The sequence below is a fragment of the Mustela erminea genome, chromosome 20 (assembly GCF_009829155.1).
Source record: "Mustela erminea isolate mMusErm1 chromosome 20, mMusErm1.Pri, whole genome shotgun sequence".
Lineage (NCBI taxonomy): Eukaryota > Metazoa > Chordata > Mammalia > Carnivora > Mustelidae > Mustela > Mustela erminea.
The window spans coordinates 30,666,897-30,684,472 of record NC_045633.1 but is presented as its reverse complement, the minus strand read 5'-3'; the positions used below and the strand labels follow the sequence as shown (position 1 = coordinate 30,684,472).

Genomic DNA, 17,576 nt, shown 5'->3' with positions numbered 1-17,576 from the left:
GATCCTGGAAATACAACGAAGGGTTAGAAGCATGTTACAGGAGAGTGTATCAAGTATGACACTTCCACGAAGCTCAGAACCAGGCAGAAACCGAAGCCAGATGCATATGCGAGGAAACTATTTTTTAAAAGGCAGGAGGCTGGTTAACATTCAGGACAAAGTTTACTCCTGGGGGTGGGGAGGAAAGAGATGCAAAGATTAAGTTCTGGATTTTTAAGAGGGCTTGTGGGTGGTTGTTTTATTATTAGTGTGTTTCATAAGGTAACATCTTTTTATAAGCCTCAAGTAGGACATAAGAGAAACTTCTAGAAGGAGAGAAGGTGCCAGGAAACCTGTACCTGGCCTCAGGCTGCCTTGGATGTGCTATGTCACTTTAGCCAAGCTACTCTTCTTGGGGAGGCCTCGATCTCCGCTGTTGTTCAGTGGGAGTGCAGGACCCTGAGTCCTCCCAGCCCCGAGAGTCTGTGATTCCATACATTGGGGCAGGGAGCCGAGCCCCCAGCTGAATCTTTTATGTGGATGCTATGGTACCAACTGGAAAAGAAAGTTTTCTCTCCCTGTCTTCTTCCCCCACAAAAACTCAAAGAGCTAGCCATCATGGGGTTGAGACATTGGGCTTGATTTCATGAAATGTTTTTTTGATATTTCCCAATGGCTGCTCGTGGAGGTGTGTCCTTTCAGGAGTAGTGAGGTGAGCATGTGGCGGGGGTAGGGCCCCCATGCGCCAATGATAGGGATAAGGGACACAGCTGACCTTCAGAATCATCCTGGTCTCTATTCTGCCTCTGCCACAAGAGCCTGCCCGGCCCTTGGGGAGCAAAGCTGTCCCCAGAATACCCAGACCTTTATCTGGACCCGCGGTTCCCAGTGCAGTCTTTGCACGACCTCAAATGCAGTCCGTTTGCCCAGCCAGTAGCTGTGTCAGATGCTAGCAATGGCAGCCGTATCTCCCCTTCCCGCAAGCAGCATGTTGGGGGTCCGAGGCCTGCTCCTTCCTGCCTGGTTCTGCAGAGCTGGGCACATCAGCTCCATGTCCCAGTCCCCACTTCCTCAAGTTTCCCATCCTTCAAAGGTGAGGTGGGGGAAGCAGCTGGTATTCAGTGATTATGACAAAACCCAAAGTGTTCCTCAAAGTCAGTTTAGTTGTGCACAGCATGTCTTAATTGTGAAGGAGGCCAAAGCTAACAGTTCTGGCAGATTCTAGAGCAGTGTGATGATTCTGCCAGCACTTACTACCAGAAGCAAGCTCCAGGGAGCTGGGGACTCTATTCTGTTCGCTGGTGTATCCCTAGAGCCTTGAACCATGCTTGGCAACATTTGCTAAGTGGCCAGAGGGGTGGGATGTACACATAGCCCAGAGCATCCCTGTGTTTCCCCAGGCCTGTGGGCTACACAGGGGCAGGCTTTGAGCCCGATGCTCCTGGATGCAAAGCTGGCACCCCTCCTGGATCACCCTGGTTGTCAGGCTGGGGTGTAGTCTGCTCGGACAGCTGTAGAGGGACACCTTGCACCATTAGCCTGGCTGGCCCTGCCAATCCCAACGGGACTCTGCAGGGCCAGGAAGTGGGACAGACACAGGGCAGCCTATGTCCGCTGAGTCAGGATCAGGCAGCCTCTCTGAGTCAGCCCCGACTCACCTGCCAGCTCAGGGCTGGAGCTTTCAGTGTGGTGGGCTGGGATTATGGTGCTTTACTCTTAGACCTCACCCCCGCCCCCCGCACCTAACACAAACACACACAGTTTCATGCCCCAGTCAAACCCAGGACCTCGATTCTTACTGGGGTTCATATAGGCCTAGGAACTAATCTACCATTTAGTAAGTACCTGTCTGAGCTGGGTTCTCATCCCCCAAATTCCATGAGATCAACTGTATCAGCTCTCCTTTTCCAGAGGAGGAAACTGAGGCTCTCATCAGCTGGGTGGGGGGCGGGCTTGCCCAAGACAGGCAGTTGGAATTCATGCCCTGAAGCTCACCTTCTGAGGACAAGGCTGGGCGGCGTAGGGAGGGAGTGTCACCGGAAGAGGTTACCTTGGTATGCCCGATCTTGTACTCATTCACATCCAGGTCGATGGATCCGAGCAGCAGCTCTGAGGCCTTCTTGTTGTCTACGAATCCCTGAGGAATCACGTTGGGGTTCAGCACTTGGTACCTGGTGGGAGAGACACAAATGATAATTGTTGTCGTGCCCAAGCTGGCAGCTCAGGAAGCATAACCACATGGTTGACCTTTGTGATGGTCTTGGAGTCACAGGTTAGACCTGTTTTACAGATGGCCACAGCAGGCAGTGGGTAGGACTGACAGGAGACCTTGGGGAGCAAACACTGGTGTTGGTCAGGAGTCCATGAGGTGGCAGGTGCTCCTAGAAATGAAGACACCCACATCTTTCCTTCCTGATCTTTCCTTCCAGGCATAGAAGTGCTGCCTTTGCTGACCTGCCAGCAGCCCTCTTTGTGATTTCCACGAGTCCTTCCCTGTTTAGAGCCTTCAGAGGGCTTGGACAAGATGACCTCTAGTGACTTGTCCTGTTCCGTCTGTCTGTGGTCATATGTTCCAGCAGACAGGGAGGGGGTAGATGGAAAACAATGCCTTAGGTGGAGGTCTTAGTTTAGGTTCCCCCAGAAGCAGACCTTGACACAAGGATTCAAGTACAAATGGTTTATCTGTGGGGAGGAGGTGAAGTGGGGTGGAGGGTAGCAGGGTTGGGAAGGGGGTCAGGGAAGTTAATAAGAGGCATGTTATCAGACTAGTTATCACAATGGGCAGCTGAGACTTAATCCTGCTGGGGGACACTGGGAACAGTGGTATGTACCTCTACCCAACCCGACATTCAGTCATTCAGTGACGTCTCATTGCTAGCTTGAAATTGGCCATGAGAGAGTTTATCCCATGGAAATCCAAAGACACTACAAACCAGGGCTTTTAAATATTTATTATTTTTTATAATTTAACCTGGAGAGCCTACTGTTAGACACTTATCTGGAAGCCAGTACAGAACATGCCTCATCGTTAGGCCACCAAGAAGGGTGAGGGAGTTGAAGTATTTATTTGACAATTGTCCTCAGTCACTGGTTGAGGGCTGCTCCTGAGGAGACATTACTTCCTGAGACTTTCAGCCTGCCCAGTAGCAAAGCAGGTTCCAGAGCCAGGGGAGGCCCTCAGGCAAAGAAATGCACATGCCAGCAGTTGAAATTCAAGTCAAAGCACAAAGTAATGACGGTGAGTTGGTATCTGCTGTGAGGTGTAGCGTCTGGGACAACAGGACTGTATTTCTCCATTAGTCAGTCCCTGTCAACCGAGAACGGTAGACTCATGGTATCAGGGAGACACCACTCACCTCTGTTTGAACTCCGGGTACTGCATCCTGTTTGGGAAGCCCTTCCTGCAAATACGGATGCCTTCCAGGACTCCGTTACAAGCCAGCTGGTGCATGATCAGGTGGGCATCCACCACGCCTGCCAAGGGGGAGGGCACAGGATGCCGTCAGGATTCTCAGATGGGACAGGCTACTCCTTGCCACCGCAGAAAGCTAACTGAGCATCTGTGTCATCAACCCCAGTCTTGTCCCATCACTGCCCAGGGAGCCCCACAATTCAGCCAACACCCAAAGGCCTCCCCAGTGTGACTTCCAGCTGGTGCCCACCCAGCCAAAACATGATTTTTGCTTTACAAAGCAGCTAGAACATGAATTTTGGATGATCCGTTTCTTTAAAGATTTTATTTATTTGAGAGAGAGCTAGTGCATAAGCGAGGGGAGGAGCAGAGGGGGAGAAAGAGAGACAAGCAGTCTCTACGCTGAGTACTGAGCCCCATGGCAGCTCGATCATGACCTGAACCAAAACCAAGAGTCAGATGCTCCACCGACCGAGCCACCCAGGTGCCCCTGGATGATCCATTTTGGGGGGATCCTTTGGTGCCCCGCTTTGCCCCAGTCATCCCTGCCGATTAAAAGTGGACTTAATTCATACCTGGCTCACAGTTTGCACCCAGCAAACGTTAGTTATTTTTATCAACTGTTATTGTTTCGGTGGGCAAAATTGTCCAAGTTTGAAAAAATTCGTGGGTGGAGAGGGAGGCAAAAGTAACTAAACTTCTCTAAAGGGGGGGAGGGAACTTCATTTGAACAAACACTAGCTTCACAGAGCCCCACGATGTACCTGATTGCTTGAACTCGTTGGGGACAATGCAGCGGACAAAATGGGGAGCGGTGCTGTGCAGGGTGGTCATCAGCTTATTCAGCTGCTCCTGGGGACGGAGAAACAAGAAGCAGAAGGACTGAGTAGAGCTCAGTGTTGGCGTTGCAGGACACACACGCTCAGCAGAGCTGTTTATTTAAAGTTCAATTAATTAAATTCAGATTGAGCTCTTCTGCCACACCAGCCTCTTCTCCAGGACTCTCTTGCCACATATGGCTAGTGGCTATCATCAGGGACAGCATCTTGGGTGGTGGCTGTCCTCTCAGAGGGACTTGCCCGATGTGACATGGTTTTCTTGATATGGTGTTTCATGGCGGGGCCCTTCTCACTCAATGCTGGCTCATCAGAGTCTCAGTACCAGAAGGAACTATACGTAGTACCTGTGAGGATAAACCCCTGCCTGTTGTGGCCTCCCCACTAGACAGTCCCTCCTCCTCTGCTTGGATACCTCTAATGACGTAGCCCGCTCTGCCTTAGGGCAGCCAGATCCTTGGGAAATACTGAACTCTTCCTTTGTGCTGTTCATCTACACTTTAGAACATGTCCCTAGTCATGCCCCCAATCTGTGGAAGTTGTGATCAGCCCAGAAGGTCTGCCAGCCAACTTTAGGGCTCAAGATCTTGGGCACCGATATGTCCATTGTTACCACTCTCTGGATTTCAATTCTGAAATGACATGGTTGGACTGTACCATCTCTAAGGGTCTTTTCTGCCCTGAGGTCCAGTGGTTCTGTGACTCCTTCAGAAGGAAGCAGACTCCTTGAATGAAAGAGGCAGCCGTAGGCATAGAAATGAAATAATCCTGTCCTGGGCTGTGAGGTGGCAGGTGGACCTTTAGAAGGAAGGGTTCGATGGAGGGTAGGGTTCACTGGATGCACAGTGGCTTATAGGGCAGCCCCTACTCACCCTGTAGAAGTTGGAGACAGTCATAAAGGAAGACCCTCTCTTCTGCTTCTTGCTTCCAGCTGAGGAAGAAAGACAAGCATGTTTCATGTCAGAACATAGCATAGGACATTAAGTGTTCTGTGTCAAGGAAATGTATTCTCTGCTTTAAAAAGCTTTTCTTGTGTGGGGGGGTGCCCGGGCGGCTCAGTTGGTTAAGTGTCTGACTCTTGGTTTCAGCTCAGGTTATGATCTCATGGTCCTGGGATTGAGCTCTGCCTTGGGCTCCATGCTCAGCACGGAGTCTCTCTCTCTCCCTTTGCCCCTCCCCAAACACTTGCTCTCTCTCTCTCTCTTTCTCTCAAAAAAAAAAAAAGCTTTTCTTGGGACTAGGTAAGGTGGGGCCTTCACACCAGGAAAGAGAGATCTACCAAGGAATGGGTGAACGGGATAGCTACGGCCTAATCGTCAAAAGGGGTATTATGCTCTCTGGAGAGTCTGTTTTCCCTTTGTGGTTTAAGGCTACACAAGGGGACAAACTGTTCCCATTGCCTGGGAAGGAAGAGAAGCCCACAGACCATCTGGAGGAATTGCATGTTGATAATGAAAACATCTCTGAATTCGAGGAAATTTGCAGTTCTTGCCCCTCTGAGCGGCAGCCATATTGGGAAGCTCCCCTCTGGGGTGTTTCCCTGTGGGCCACATGACCTCCATGGGGTAGAAGGCAGGGCTGGGCTTGGCCTTTGCTTCAGACAGAGGAGAACAGGAAGCAGAAAATAGGACACAGCATTTGGGCCTCAACTCTTCCAAGCAGTGTCACTCCACCTATAGGTGATATGGGCCCAGTCATCAAATCAGTTGATGGAATTTCCCAGAATGTATCTGTATCTCTCCATTGCACCATCGTCCATGGCCTACCTCAAGCAACTTGGCATTCATTTATCCGTTTAGCAAGAGTTGAATAAGAGAGTTTTGTTTCCTTATTTCCATTTTGGTCACTAAAGGGCATCAGCATGGGGAGACTAGACACAATTAGCACACAGCTGTACCTGGAGCCTCCTCTTCTTTGAAGAGAAGGGCCAGGAGTCCCAGGGATGATTTCTGGAACAAGCCCACCACTGTTTCATTCAGGGGGTCTTTGTTCTTCTCCAGCCATCCTGTGATGTTGTAACCCACCTGGAGGGGGGCAAGTGCCAGTGGTTACCTTCGGGTCTAGCTTCTGCCTTCCAGCTCCTGCAGGCAGAACCTCTACCAACAGCTTAGCCTGCTCTGGGCTCTCAGGACCAACCTTCAACCCCGTCTCTGGGGACTTCCATTCTTGACATTTTCTGGAGTCCTGGGATGTCCCTGAACCACAGTATGAGGTGGAGGCCCCATTATCTGCTTTCTTGGGCATTCACATTTTGCCTGTTGAGGCCACCCTCTCTCCAAGGTTTTCTGACAAACCAGGACTCTAGCTACTTTCTGTCAGGCTGTGACTTTCTCTTGCGTGTCTTGCTCTGCTGACTACTCTGAGACTGCCTGACCTCTGACTCTTTTGCTACCCAGGTGGATTGATCTTCTTCTAGGCTCAGCCCTTGCTATGAGTGACTGACCTTGACCTGAGCTACATGAAGACCTCCAGACAAGGGTGTCTGGTTTCTCCTTGCTCAAGGGCACACATCCCTTGGACATTGCCTGGTGGAAGGGGGGTTCCATCCATCCAGAATTGGGGGCTCTCTGTGCTCAGGTAGTTGGATATCCATTAAGTTCTGCTTCCCATTTGGCCCTAGCTGGAGGCAAAGAGGAAGTACTTTTCAGATTTTTCCACTGAGCACAGGGAACTGAAGGAAGCAGATAAGAAGCCAAAACCTTTGGGGTTTCCTTCTCCTATATAGCATATAGACGTTCATCACCTCTGGGCTTACTTTAGAGCCTTCTTAGTGGTGTAGAGGCCCCATTAGACTTGGAATATTCCACTGCTACAAATGCGGACCTCTTGTCATTTCACTGTGGGAGGTGAGGTAGGCTCCCAACCTGCTGTTTGCTCTAGGCATTGGCGCGATTCATTTTCCAAGTGATTGGCATTGTTATGGTTGATGAGATCATCAACTCCTGGCCCCAATGCCCAATCCAACATCAGCTTTTCTGACAGCTCTGTCCTAAGGCTGCTGTTTCCCTGCAGTTAAACCCACAGAGGCTCGACAAACTCCGGTGGTAACAGGAGCCTTGGCATTTATGGCAATACTGCAATCCCAAGGAAACCAAACTCATTCTTAAAAGCTGGCTGAACAAACCTTGTCTCGCCTATCAATTATTCAAATAGAACCCGAGTCCTGGAGGCACTTAATTCCCTCTTCCCCAAGGACTAAGTCTGTCATGAGTGAAAAAGCCACTCTGAGATGTCATTTTGTTGGTTTGGTGGCCACGAGCTGTCAAAGCGCAAAGTTGGAGGATAATTGGTGGGCCCGCGGTGTTTCTTTTCTCTTTTTGCGAGTGTTAGCAATTCTGTCCAAGATCTCAGTTCAGCCATCCAACCGAGGGCTGCAGACAATGGTGTAGCCCTGGCAGGTCTGAGGGCGTCAACTGCTGGCTGCTCCCTGGTTGCTTTGGAAGTCTCAGAGGGGGAAGTGATGAGGAAGTATGAGTCAGAGGTCATTTCACTGAGCCGATACCGCTGTTATATGGCGCCTGTGCTAGTAGGAGGCAGGAAGCATCAGAAAGGGCAGGGCAGGAAGGACCTACATGACCCAGACCTTAATGCAGCAGGAAGGTGGCCACAGGGGGCGCCGAGGGGGTACTCACAGTGCCTGCATAGTGGACGAGCTCGAAGTGGGCCTCAGGCCCCTTGCCTTTGCCCCCTTTGGGCTTGAGGAAGTTGCTGGACTTGCCCAGGTGGTTGTCATAGAGCGCTGCCTTGAAGGTGGCGTCGGTGGCCTTGGGGAAGACGCACTGTTCCTCCAAGATGGAGAAGATGCCCATGGGCTAGAAGGGAAGAGTGGTGGGGTGGTGTTACAGGAGGCCACGGGACCCCAACGGGGGCCACTCAGGTGTTGGCCTGGGGGTGGTGGGAGGGGTGCCACAGACACCCAGGTGGCCGGCCAGGAAGCAGAACTCTGGGCAAGGAGCACTGGTAATGGTGCAGTAGCTGGTCTTCGAATGCCAAGGCCATTTAGATTGAAAGAGGCTAGAATTCATTGAATCTAACAGAAGGGACGATGGAGGTCAGAAGGGGCTACATAGCTCCCCAAATGCTAACTCCTCCCAAACAGTGGTGTCAGGCAGGCTTGGCCCTCAGGAAAATGGTAAAGTCAATGACACCTGTCCTCTTTGTGTTTAACACTCTTGCCCTCAAAGACACTCTTGGCTACCAGGGGCTGCCGATGGTTCTAGGTCTTTTCTCGTAGAACAAGGGAGCTCATAAATGCTGTCCCTCTACCCCAATCTATGGAGGGTCTGGATTTCTTTCTTTTTTTTAAAGATTTTATTTATTTATTTGACAGAGAGTGATCACAAGTAGGTACAGAGGCAGGCAGAGAGAGAGAGAGGAGGAAGCAGGCTCCCTGCTGATCAGTGAGCCCCATGCAGGGCTAGATCCCAGGACCCTGGGATCATGACCTGAGTTGAAGGCAGAGGCTTTAACCCACTGAGCCACCCAGGTGCCCCTTGGGTTTCTAAGGAATATTTCTGGAAGAGGGCAATGTTTAACCCCAAAGGTGAAACATGAAGACATTTCAGGTTCTGTGACAGCTGGATAGGGAGGTGTTTGTAGGTGTTAGGGGACATGTGGATTGTGCACACAGCTTATTTTTGGAGACTCTTTTCCTGGGAGGTTAAGGCTGGTCTCACATTGGAGACCCCTGCTTGCCTGGCTAATAGCTTCCCTATGATGGTCCCTAGGCTGAGCCTCAAAGATGACATATGATATGTGCTTTCTTTATTTTTTAAGCTTTTACTCTGAAATAATTTTAGGCTTGCAAAAGAGTGTGAGGCATTCCTACGTGTCTTTCATCTGCCTTCTTGAAATGTTGATGCAACTTCAGTAACAATAATGAAACACAGGAAATTAACATTGGTAGAATTCTATGAGCAGACTGTTCAGATTTTGTCATCTGTCCTGTTAATGTCCTTTTTCTATCCATTTTCTGCATTTGATCAAACCATATATATTCTTGAAGTAGGCCCTTTGCTAAAATGTTCCCTATGGTATGATTATAGGGGTGGCCAGTAGACTGCCTGGGTTAGAACCTGACTCTGCCATTCACAGGTTGTGTGACCTAGGACAGGTTACTTCCCTTCTCTGTGCCTCAGTGTTGCTATCTGTGAAATGGGTATAGTATATCACACACACACCCCATTTCTACCCCCCTAAACACATGGGTGGCGGCTTAGGATGAGCCAGAGAGTCAAGGCATCCAACAGCTCAACTAACAGTTGTCATTGCAAAACTATCATACCATTTTGCAGAGAGGAAGCTAGAGGCCAGACCAACCAAGGTCGTTAGCAGTGCTGTTAGTGCCACCTCCTTCAGGCACCAGGGAAGTCCCCCTCTGAGCCCCTCTCACCCCCACTCAGGGCCCTGGCCTCTAAGCCCCACCTTGAGCAGCAGGTTACCTTCTCTAGGAGGTCAATGCAGGCCTGTAGGTCAAGGCCAAAGTCGATGAAGACCCATTCGATGCCCTCCCTCTTGTACTCCTCCTGCTCCAGCACGAACATGTGGTGGTTAAAGAACTGTTGCAGCTTCTCGTTGGTGAAGTTGATGCACAACTGCTCGAAGCTGTTGAACTGGGGTGGGAGGGCAGAGAGCGGGGCATCAGCCAGGACCCAGGCAGAGCCTCCCTGGGACCAGGACTGAGGGATGAGGCACAAGCTGAGCTCAGATTTGCTGTGGGCCAACCATTGTCAGGTGCCGCCCCAGCTGCCTGAATGCTGACCACTGGACGGCGCTCCATCAGCCCTTCTTGGTTACCCTCCCCTGCAAAGGCCCAGAGCAGCTTAGAGCCTGCAGAGCAGGGTTGTCGGGGAGGGGGCAGAAGAGAGTGTAGGGGTGGGGGCACAGGATCCAGCTGACATCGTGTTGATACATGACATCGCATTGATCCATTTATACAAGGGAAATTGGCCAACACTTCAAATAAGGTTTTTCTTTCTTTCTCCTTTCCTCTTTCTCCCTCCCTCCCTCATGTGGTTAATGAAAATCATTGTGGAAAGAATCATTTCTTCCCAGGATAGAATCATTTGAGAGGCATTATGCTTTGGACCCCCTGTGTGCCTCTGGACAGTTCACTCTCTGGGTGCAGTTTCTTTATCCTCATCCAGAGGATGAAAGGGTTTGAGGGGTTTACAAGCCTTAAAAAAAAATCAGAGAGTGCTTTCTCTTAATGAAATCCCATGCTAAAGCCGCATGAAAAATAGGTTAGAGCAGAGGTGCCGTTGTAATCAGAGGGCAGGCTCGTGTGTCAGACCCTGTGCTGAGCTGCACCTGCTTAAAACCTTACAAGGCAAGGAGTAGTGTCCCCATTAACAGGTAGAGAAAGAGAGGCACACAGCTTGGAAGTGGCCAAGCTGGGTTTCGAACCCTGTTTGTTTATTGCACACACTATTGTTGACACAGACCAGCCTCCTTTCCCTTAGTCCATTCCCTGCTGGCCGTCAGGGAACCCAGTTTGGAAACTCTAAACCTCCTTCCGCCTGTGAAATTAAAGGATTCTATTGTAGATGGCAGTCAGATTAGCCCTTTAGAGCCTGAAAGAAATTGGGCTAAGCTTTTTTTTTTTTTTTTTTTTAAAGTGGGCTCCATGCCCAGCACAGAGCCCCTGGGGCCTGAACTTAGGACTCTGAAATCAAGACCTGAGCCAAGATCAAGAGTCAGATGCTCAATCAACTGAGCCACTCAGGTGCCTCTGGGCTAAGATGTTTAAAAAAAATAATAAATCCGCCTGTGGCCAGTAGAAATCTTAAAATAATAGGATAGGGGAGTGGAAAGAACTTTATAGACCATCTCTTCCAGTCTGTTCATTTTAGAGTTGAGAAAACTGAGGCTCCGAGAGGGGTAGCCACTTCCCTAAGGCCACACAGCTAGCTGAGAGCCAGCCTGAGTCCAGAACCAGATCTACTGACTCCTAATCATACTGCCTCCAGTTACAGAGGTAAAATATTCCCGACCCACAACACCAGTCTGTGAGGAGACCTGAGTCTCTCTCGTGTTGGGAAGAAGTGGGGGGCTACCAGTGTCGTGCTGGCCAATCAGCTTACTCGCTCTCAAAAACAAGAGGAAGGAAGGAAAGAAAGAAGGAAAGGAGGGAAAGAGAGGAAAGGAGAAAGAAAGAAGAAGATCTGAAGTGTTGGCCAATTTCCCTTGTGTAAATGGATCCACATGATGTCATGTATCATCAACACGATGTCAGCTGGGTCACAAAATTCCTGAAAACTCAATGGTCAGCCCTCCCGAGACAGTACAGGCCAGCCCCAGCATGTCACCCATTCTGTCCAGTCTGTTTACCCTATTCTTTATGATTCGGGGCCATACAAATGAAGATGGAGCTTTCTGGATGCCAAAAGTCAGAGACCCAAGAGCAAACAACAGAGATTAGCCCGCCCCAGGTCCAAAATGAGAAACAAGAGAACTGTGGTGAAAAGTGGCTTTTAAAAGGAAAATGGTCACCCCCAAAGCAGAAACAGAATGCCAGGGCAGGCACACCTCAAAGATCTCAAAGCCAGCGATGTCCAACACTCCGATGAAGAATTGCCTCTGCATCTTGGTGTCCAAGGTCTTGTTGATCCTGACCACGAGCCACTTGAACATCTTGTCATAGATGGCCTTGCCCAGAGCCCCGATGGAGTTGTTGCACTGTTCCATGTTCTGGCCCTTTTGCACAAACTCGTTGCCTACTTTGACCCGGGGCCTGGTGATGCCCTTCTGGAGCTCCCCGGAATTGAGACCCATGAGATGGGAGACTTTGTCAGCCACTGAGTAGGGAAAGAAAAAGCAGGTGCGTGAGAAACATGATGTCCTGTCCTGGAGAAACCCAGCACCATCCATCATGGTTAGGGAAGGGAGGAAGGAGAGGGTAGCAGAGACAGAGGCTGTGCCCATGAGAGAAGAGACATCTGAGATGGTTTCCCACACTCGCTCAAGGTCAAATGGCAAAGCAGAGCATAGAAACCAAAATCGTGACTCTGACTCCCTGTCACATCTCCCTGAGATTATCGATGTCTGGATGTCAAAGAAACATTTTTGGTTTACAGCACATCTCTGAAATGTGCACGGAGCCTCAGAGAGTCCTGAACCCCTGCCGCGGCCCCTCTACCTCGAAGAGCCCCAGCCAGACACCTACCCTCCGTGGTGTCCACTTCAGCCTGCTCTTCTCTGGGCTTCTGCTTGAACTTCATGTTCCCAAAATGCATGATGCCCCCCGTCAGCTTATAAACACCAATCTTCTCCTCTGGGCTGAAGCCCAGCACATCAAAGGCCACCTATAAGGAAGAGAAAGTCAAGACACTCCTGGCTTCTTATCCCACAGCATAGAGGCCGTGGCCCTGCAGCTGTGGGAGTGGCACCCGTGGGCCATGGTGGCCACGGTGGTATGGCGTGAGCTCTGGAGGTCAAACACACCCTGGTCTGGAGGAGGGTCAGTTTTCCTCCAAGGAACCCAGACCAGATGCTCAGCAGTGTAGTCATTGTATTTATTTACTCTCCCTGGTCTCTGTTTAGTCATCAGCAAAAGGGGGATCATAAGTGGTCATAAGGATAAACCAGAATGACGTTTCAACGTTTAGTCCAATGCTTAACGCATAGCCCTTGAGAGATAATAACAAACGGAAGTCACATTATCATCACCATCATTATTACTGCTAAGGCTTCACGGTAGGTACCGGGAGAGGGAAAGGCAAAGGCGCATCAGAAATCGATGCTATTGTCAGACCCCAACAGAAGTTACAGGTGCTCAATGTCATACGAGGAGAGAGGGGGTACAGTAGGAACTGCAGAGACGGGAGGGTCACTCCTAGCCAGGCTGGTGTACATGGCCCCTTCGGTTCCTTGGACTTCTAGTTCGGTTCTGCTTGCTACGACAGGCGAGAGAGGTGCCGGCTGCAGCCCCAGAGATCTCCAGGGGAGAATGTGGGCTATTGCCTGGCTGCTGGGAGTGGTCCCCACCCCATCTGGATCCCCACCCCAGGTGACAGTGCGTGCAGGGCCCCCACAGTCTCTGTCCTGACTCTCCCTGCCACATGCCAGCCAGGAGGGTCCACTCACATCTGTGATCTGCAGCTCCTCCCCGTCGTCCATATTCTCCACCACCGTGACGCCCTGGCTCACCCAGTGGTACTCCTTAGGGTTGGGGACCAGCAGCAAACTCTCTGCCAAGAGCAGGAAAGCAGGTTAGCAGCTGAGTGACATGTGGTTTTCTTCTCTTTCCATATTAAGCCAGATCCCTAAATGCATCTCCTGTGCCCAGTATGATGGTGGACATCAATGGGGTTACAGAGCTGGATAAAACAGGGTCCCTCTGGGATCACCCAGAGTCACGGAGGGACTTGAATAGGGCACAGGATGAGCTTTAGGGTAACAGGAGGGTCTCAGCAACTTGGTTGTGTCCTTGACTACTTGTGCCAGTACCTGGTGCCTATTGGGCCCCCTGTAGATATTTTTGGAATAAATTAATTCCTATCTTTCTCTTTCCTCTGTCCAATAAATAGCAATTTACCCTCTAAGGCAGAAGGTAACACAGTGTCTGCAGTGGGCAGTAACAATCACTTGCACATGGTACTCACAGATACTGTTGCTTTTATAAAGCAATATATACAGTCTATCTTTGTTTTTCCACTTTTGGAAGAAACGTGGGTGCAAGAAATACTTTCATGTTCCTTCATCTCTACTGTTGGGAAAAACTAGAGCCCAAGAAGGAAGATAAATATTGGCTGTCACCCTGCTCTAGGGTCGGGGAGGCAATAGGGCCTGGCGGGGAGGGTGGTAGACAAGAGAGCTTGCACTCCACCGAAAGGGGCCACCACCACTCAACTGCCTTGATTAGCGCCTTGTGTAACAGCAGGCCCATGGCTACTGGATCTTTTGCTACTCCAGAGAAACCAAGAAGATGGTGGTGTTTTTTGTTTGTTTGTTTTATGTGAAGTCTTCCAATTTCAAAATGCTATCCATTAATTAAAAAGGACAGTGTGTCTGACGCAAATAAAGCCCAGTTGTGTGTGGGGAATGGAACCTAGTTTCTGGTAGGGTTAGGAGGTGTGTATGCAGAAGATTGATCTCTTCCCTCACTTTTTACCCTCAGCAGGTCTGCCATGACTAGTTGAGCAGGTTGGTGCCTGCACAAGAGCATCTAGGTGAGTGAGTGAGTATACTTTGCTCATCAGATAATGCACTCAGTGTGGGCTGTATCCACCCAGAGGGGAGCCTCTTGTTATCGCACATGAGATGGTCCTGGGCTGACCTCTCTGCTCCTGTCTGAGCACTGGGCCCAGAGGCAGCAGGTCCAAGACCCATACTGCAGGTCTGTGTCTCAGCCATGAGTTGCAGACATTCCAAAACCCCATCTGTGGTATGGGCCAGCAGTGGTGTTTGGTCTCCTGAGGCCATTGGGAAGATGGGATGTGAGTAGAACTTTGAGAAAGTTCCGTGTAACCTATGCATGTAACTCAAAGGGATTCCTGTAGAACCATGGAAGCGGGGGGGTGGTTGTTACTGGACCCTCTGTCCTCGGGAGCTGTTTTGTTACTGAAAAAAGAGGAAAAGCAAGTTGAGGGGCAGGCAGATAGACATAAAGATCTTTACCAATAAGTTCAGGTTTCTTGTTAGAGAGAATCTGGTAGAAAATATGGTAGCCCCTCTCAGCGGCTTGCTGTGAGATGACACGAGATTTCTCTAAGAGATCTGGAAAGGAAGGTGCAAACATGTCCATGAATACAGTCCCATTCTGCCTGGAGTGCACGGTACCGCAGCCAATGGGCTCCCCTTTCCATACAGCCCCACGCAATAGCCAGTCCAGGGGCCATTCCCTCTGCCCCGGGCATGGCTGCTGGGGGCCTGACTGTCCATGGCGGGGAGCCCGGGAGCAGGGCCAGCACCCCCAGGCATGAGACAGCCCTGGGCCCCACACACTGTGTAGCTGGTCCCGCCCCGCAAGAACCCTCCAAAAGGAGCCAGACTCACAGCTCTCAATGTCCGCTCCAGCCAGTTTGCCCGTCGTTCCGAAGTGGATTCGGATGAACTTGCCCTGAGCAGGGAGGGGAGGGTTGTTAGGGAGGGTACAGATAGTTCTAGACCAACAGGGTCCCTCATCGGCAGCTCCCCTGAATTCCAAGGGTCCTACTGGGAACGTAGCTGGGCCAGACATCACTGTTCGTGGAGCTGCGGATTTCCCACACAGAAGGGTAGAGAAGATGGACGGGGCTTGGAGCCAAATTTAGGGTCTGTGGGGTAGCCCCTCAGGGCATTTGTGGGGAGAGGAGCACCGGCAGGAGGGTCTGGGGCCTCTGGGAAGCATGCTTAGAGGCACACATGGGGGAGTTTGGCCAGCGGGTGTAGGAAGCACACTACGGAGTCTCCTTACTGACATACTGCATCCCTCTCCCTGAACTTTGATAGAACCACCGGGAAATTCTCCCGGAAATAGGTGTCTCTGTGGCTCCATCTCTGCTGCTCCTGCCCATCTGCCCCTCGCCTCAATTTCTCACCTGCCTTCCCTTCCTCCCTGCCCAGCTCTGTTTACCTAGGCTCCCTGCCAGCCCACTGGCTCAGGCGATGAGGGGCCCCAGCAGGAGACTGGGAATCAGGAGGGAAGCCCGGGCATTTCTCCTCCCTGGACAGCACCTCCGGTAGTGGAAGGCAGAGCTCCCGCAAGAGGACTGAGCTAGCTCCAGAATCCACCAGGGCCCTGGGGACAGCACGTTTCGGGCATCCCTCCAATGGGCCAAGAGCAGTGTTTGGAGGGGAGGAAGGAGGGGAGGTGTCTACAGCTTTCGGCCAATGCGCATCTCTGGCTCCCCTGACTTCACTGCTTTCTCCATCACCAGGTCTCTGCTTTCAAGCTCCTGGATTTAAGTACTGATGTGGTTCTGTTTGATATAGACCCTGACAGATAGGACGTTAAAAATCTCGGGAAGGAGATGCTGTGACTCTCTTCATTCTATTTGCATGTTTAAATCAGCCCCAATTTCCTTACCTGGAATGGGGTGACACCTACCCCCCTCTCCCCCCAAGGGGCCACCGTTGTGGCTGCTCACACCGTTGTGGCTGCTCACACCATTGTGGCTGCTCACACCGTTGTGGCTGCTCACACCATTGTGGCTGATCACACTTACAAAGCGAGAGGAATTGTTGTTCCTGATGGTCTTGGCGTTCCCGAAAGCCTCCAGCACAGGGTTTGCCTGGATGATTTGATCCTCCAGGGACCCCTGACCCAGAGAGAAACACAAGGTTGGGTGCTGCCTGGAGAGTCAGGGCTTTCACAGCACTGTGGCTTTGGAGCCAGGAGCCAGGAGGGGAAGGGCCTTGGGAGGCCTGGAAATCAGGGCAGGAAGGAACCCGGGAAAAGGGCCACCACCTGATGACCATTCCCTGTGGCCCTGACATGGGAGGGGCACCTGGCAGATGACAGGCCTTGCTTCTTAGCTGTTCTGTACTTTGTGATTGCGGGAGAGACTCCTCCTGAGTGAGCCTAAAAACCCTTCCCGGGGCATCCCTGGTCTTTCTTACAAACTCTCCTTTGCTTTGTGGGCTATTATAGATGCCACTGGCCCAGCTGTTGCTCCTTGGGCCCCCTGGGGCCACCAGGGTCTGCAGAAGCAGCTGAGGGAGGAGCTGGTGTTCCCCTTTCTCCCCTGCCAAGCACCAGTGGCTCTGCCACATGCCTTTCTGGGGACGGACGTGACCTGGGACAGTAGAATAGATCCTGTAGGAGGAGACCCAGGTCTGTGGCTTCCTTCTCCCTATGTGGTTCATCCTTCTCTCCAAGCCTGTCTACTCCTCTGTAAAATGGCCCAAACCCATAGGACAGCTGTGAGGGTCACATGGGCTCTGCTGTGTGTGCCCTCCTGGGTGTGCCTTCCCGTGTGTGCCCCCCATGTGTGCCCATCTGTGCGTACCCTCCTGTGTGTGCCTGAACACAGGGTGGGCTGGCATGACAGACTCTGAGTGTGCCCGTTGGTCCTACCTTTCCATCCGAGGACTGTTTGCCAGTTCCTCCGACGTTTGCAAAGTACTGAATGACCTTCTTCGTGTTCTCAGTCTTGCCAGCACCAGATTCTCCACTGCAAGTGGAAAATAGAAGCAGACAAGTGAAGCACAAAGAGGGGATTGGCCACAGAGAAGCAAAGCAGTAAAAGTTGCAGCCTGAGTGTCACCATGATTCACCCTCAGCCGGGACAGGGACAGACAGTGGGGGGTGGGGTTGGGGGACACAGAGCCCCCGCCCAGTTTCACAGGTGCAGCCTTGATGTCCTGCTAAGCCCACTCACAGCCTGCAGATTTCCATACAAAGTCCCACCAATTAATTCTAAGAAGGC

The 17,576-nt window shown here is 51.2% G+C and overlaps 2 protein-coding genes across 2 annotated transcripts in view; one reads left to right on the top strand and one right to left on the bottom strand.

Annotated features, from left to right (window-relative positions):
- The window catches only part of KPNA7 (karyopherin subunit alpha 7), a 118,372-nt gene that overhangs the window by 50,410 nt on the left and 50,386 nt on the right, over window positions 1-17,576 (top strand). The gene's annotated exons all lie outside the window — the stretch shown is intronic.
- Window positions 1-17,576, bottom strand: part of LOC116581322 (myosin-16) — a 59,915-nt gene that overhangs the window by 36,376 nt on the left and 5,963 nt on the right. Inside the window, exons 5-18 of the mRNA XM_032328465.1 lie at window positions 17,225-17,321; window positions 16,374-16,466; window positions 15,223-15,286; window positions 14,845-14,943; window positions 13,312-13,415; window positions 12,392-12,530; window positions 11,755-12,023; window positions 9,669-9,839; window positions 7,860-8,039; window positions 6,125-6,251; window positions 5,100-5,158; window positions 4,156-4,243; window positions 3,336-3,453; window positions 2,030-2,150 (exon numbers count right to left, since the gene is read on the bottom strand). Coding sequence (XP_032184356.1) covers window positions 2,030-2,150; window positions 3,336-3,453; window positions 4,156-4,243; window positions 5,100-5,158; window positions 6,125-6,251; window positions 7,860-8,039; window positions 9,669-9,839; window positions 11,755-12,023; window positions 12,392-12,530; window positions 13,312-13,415; window positions 14,845-14,943; window positions 15,223-15,286; window positions 16,374-16,466; window positions 17,225-17,321 — 1,729 coding nt within the window. The remainder of the gene's footprint in view (window positions 1-2,029; window positions 2,151-3,335; window positions 3,454-4,155; window positions 4,244-5,099; window positions 5,159-6,124; window positions 6,252-7,859; window positions 8,040-9,668; window positions 9,840-11,754; window positions 12,024-12,391; window positions 12,531-13,311; window positions 13,416-14,844; window positions 14,944-15,222; window positions 15,287-16,373; window positions 16,467-17,224; window positions 17,322-17,576) is intronic.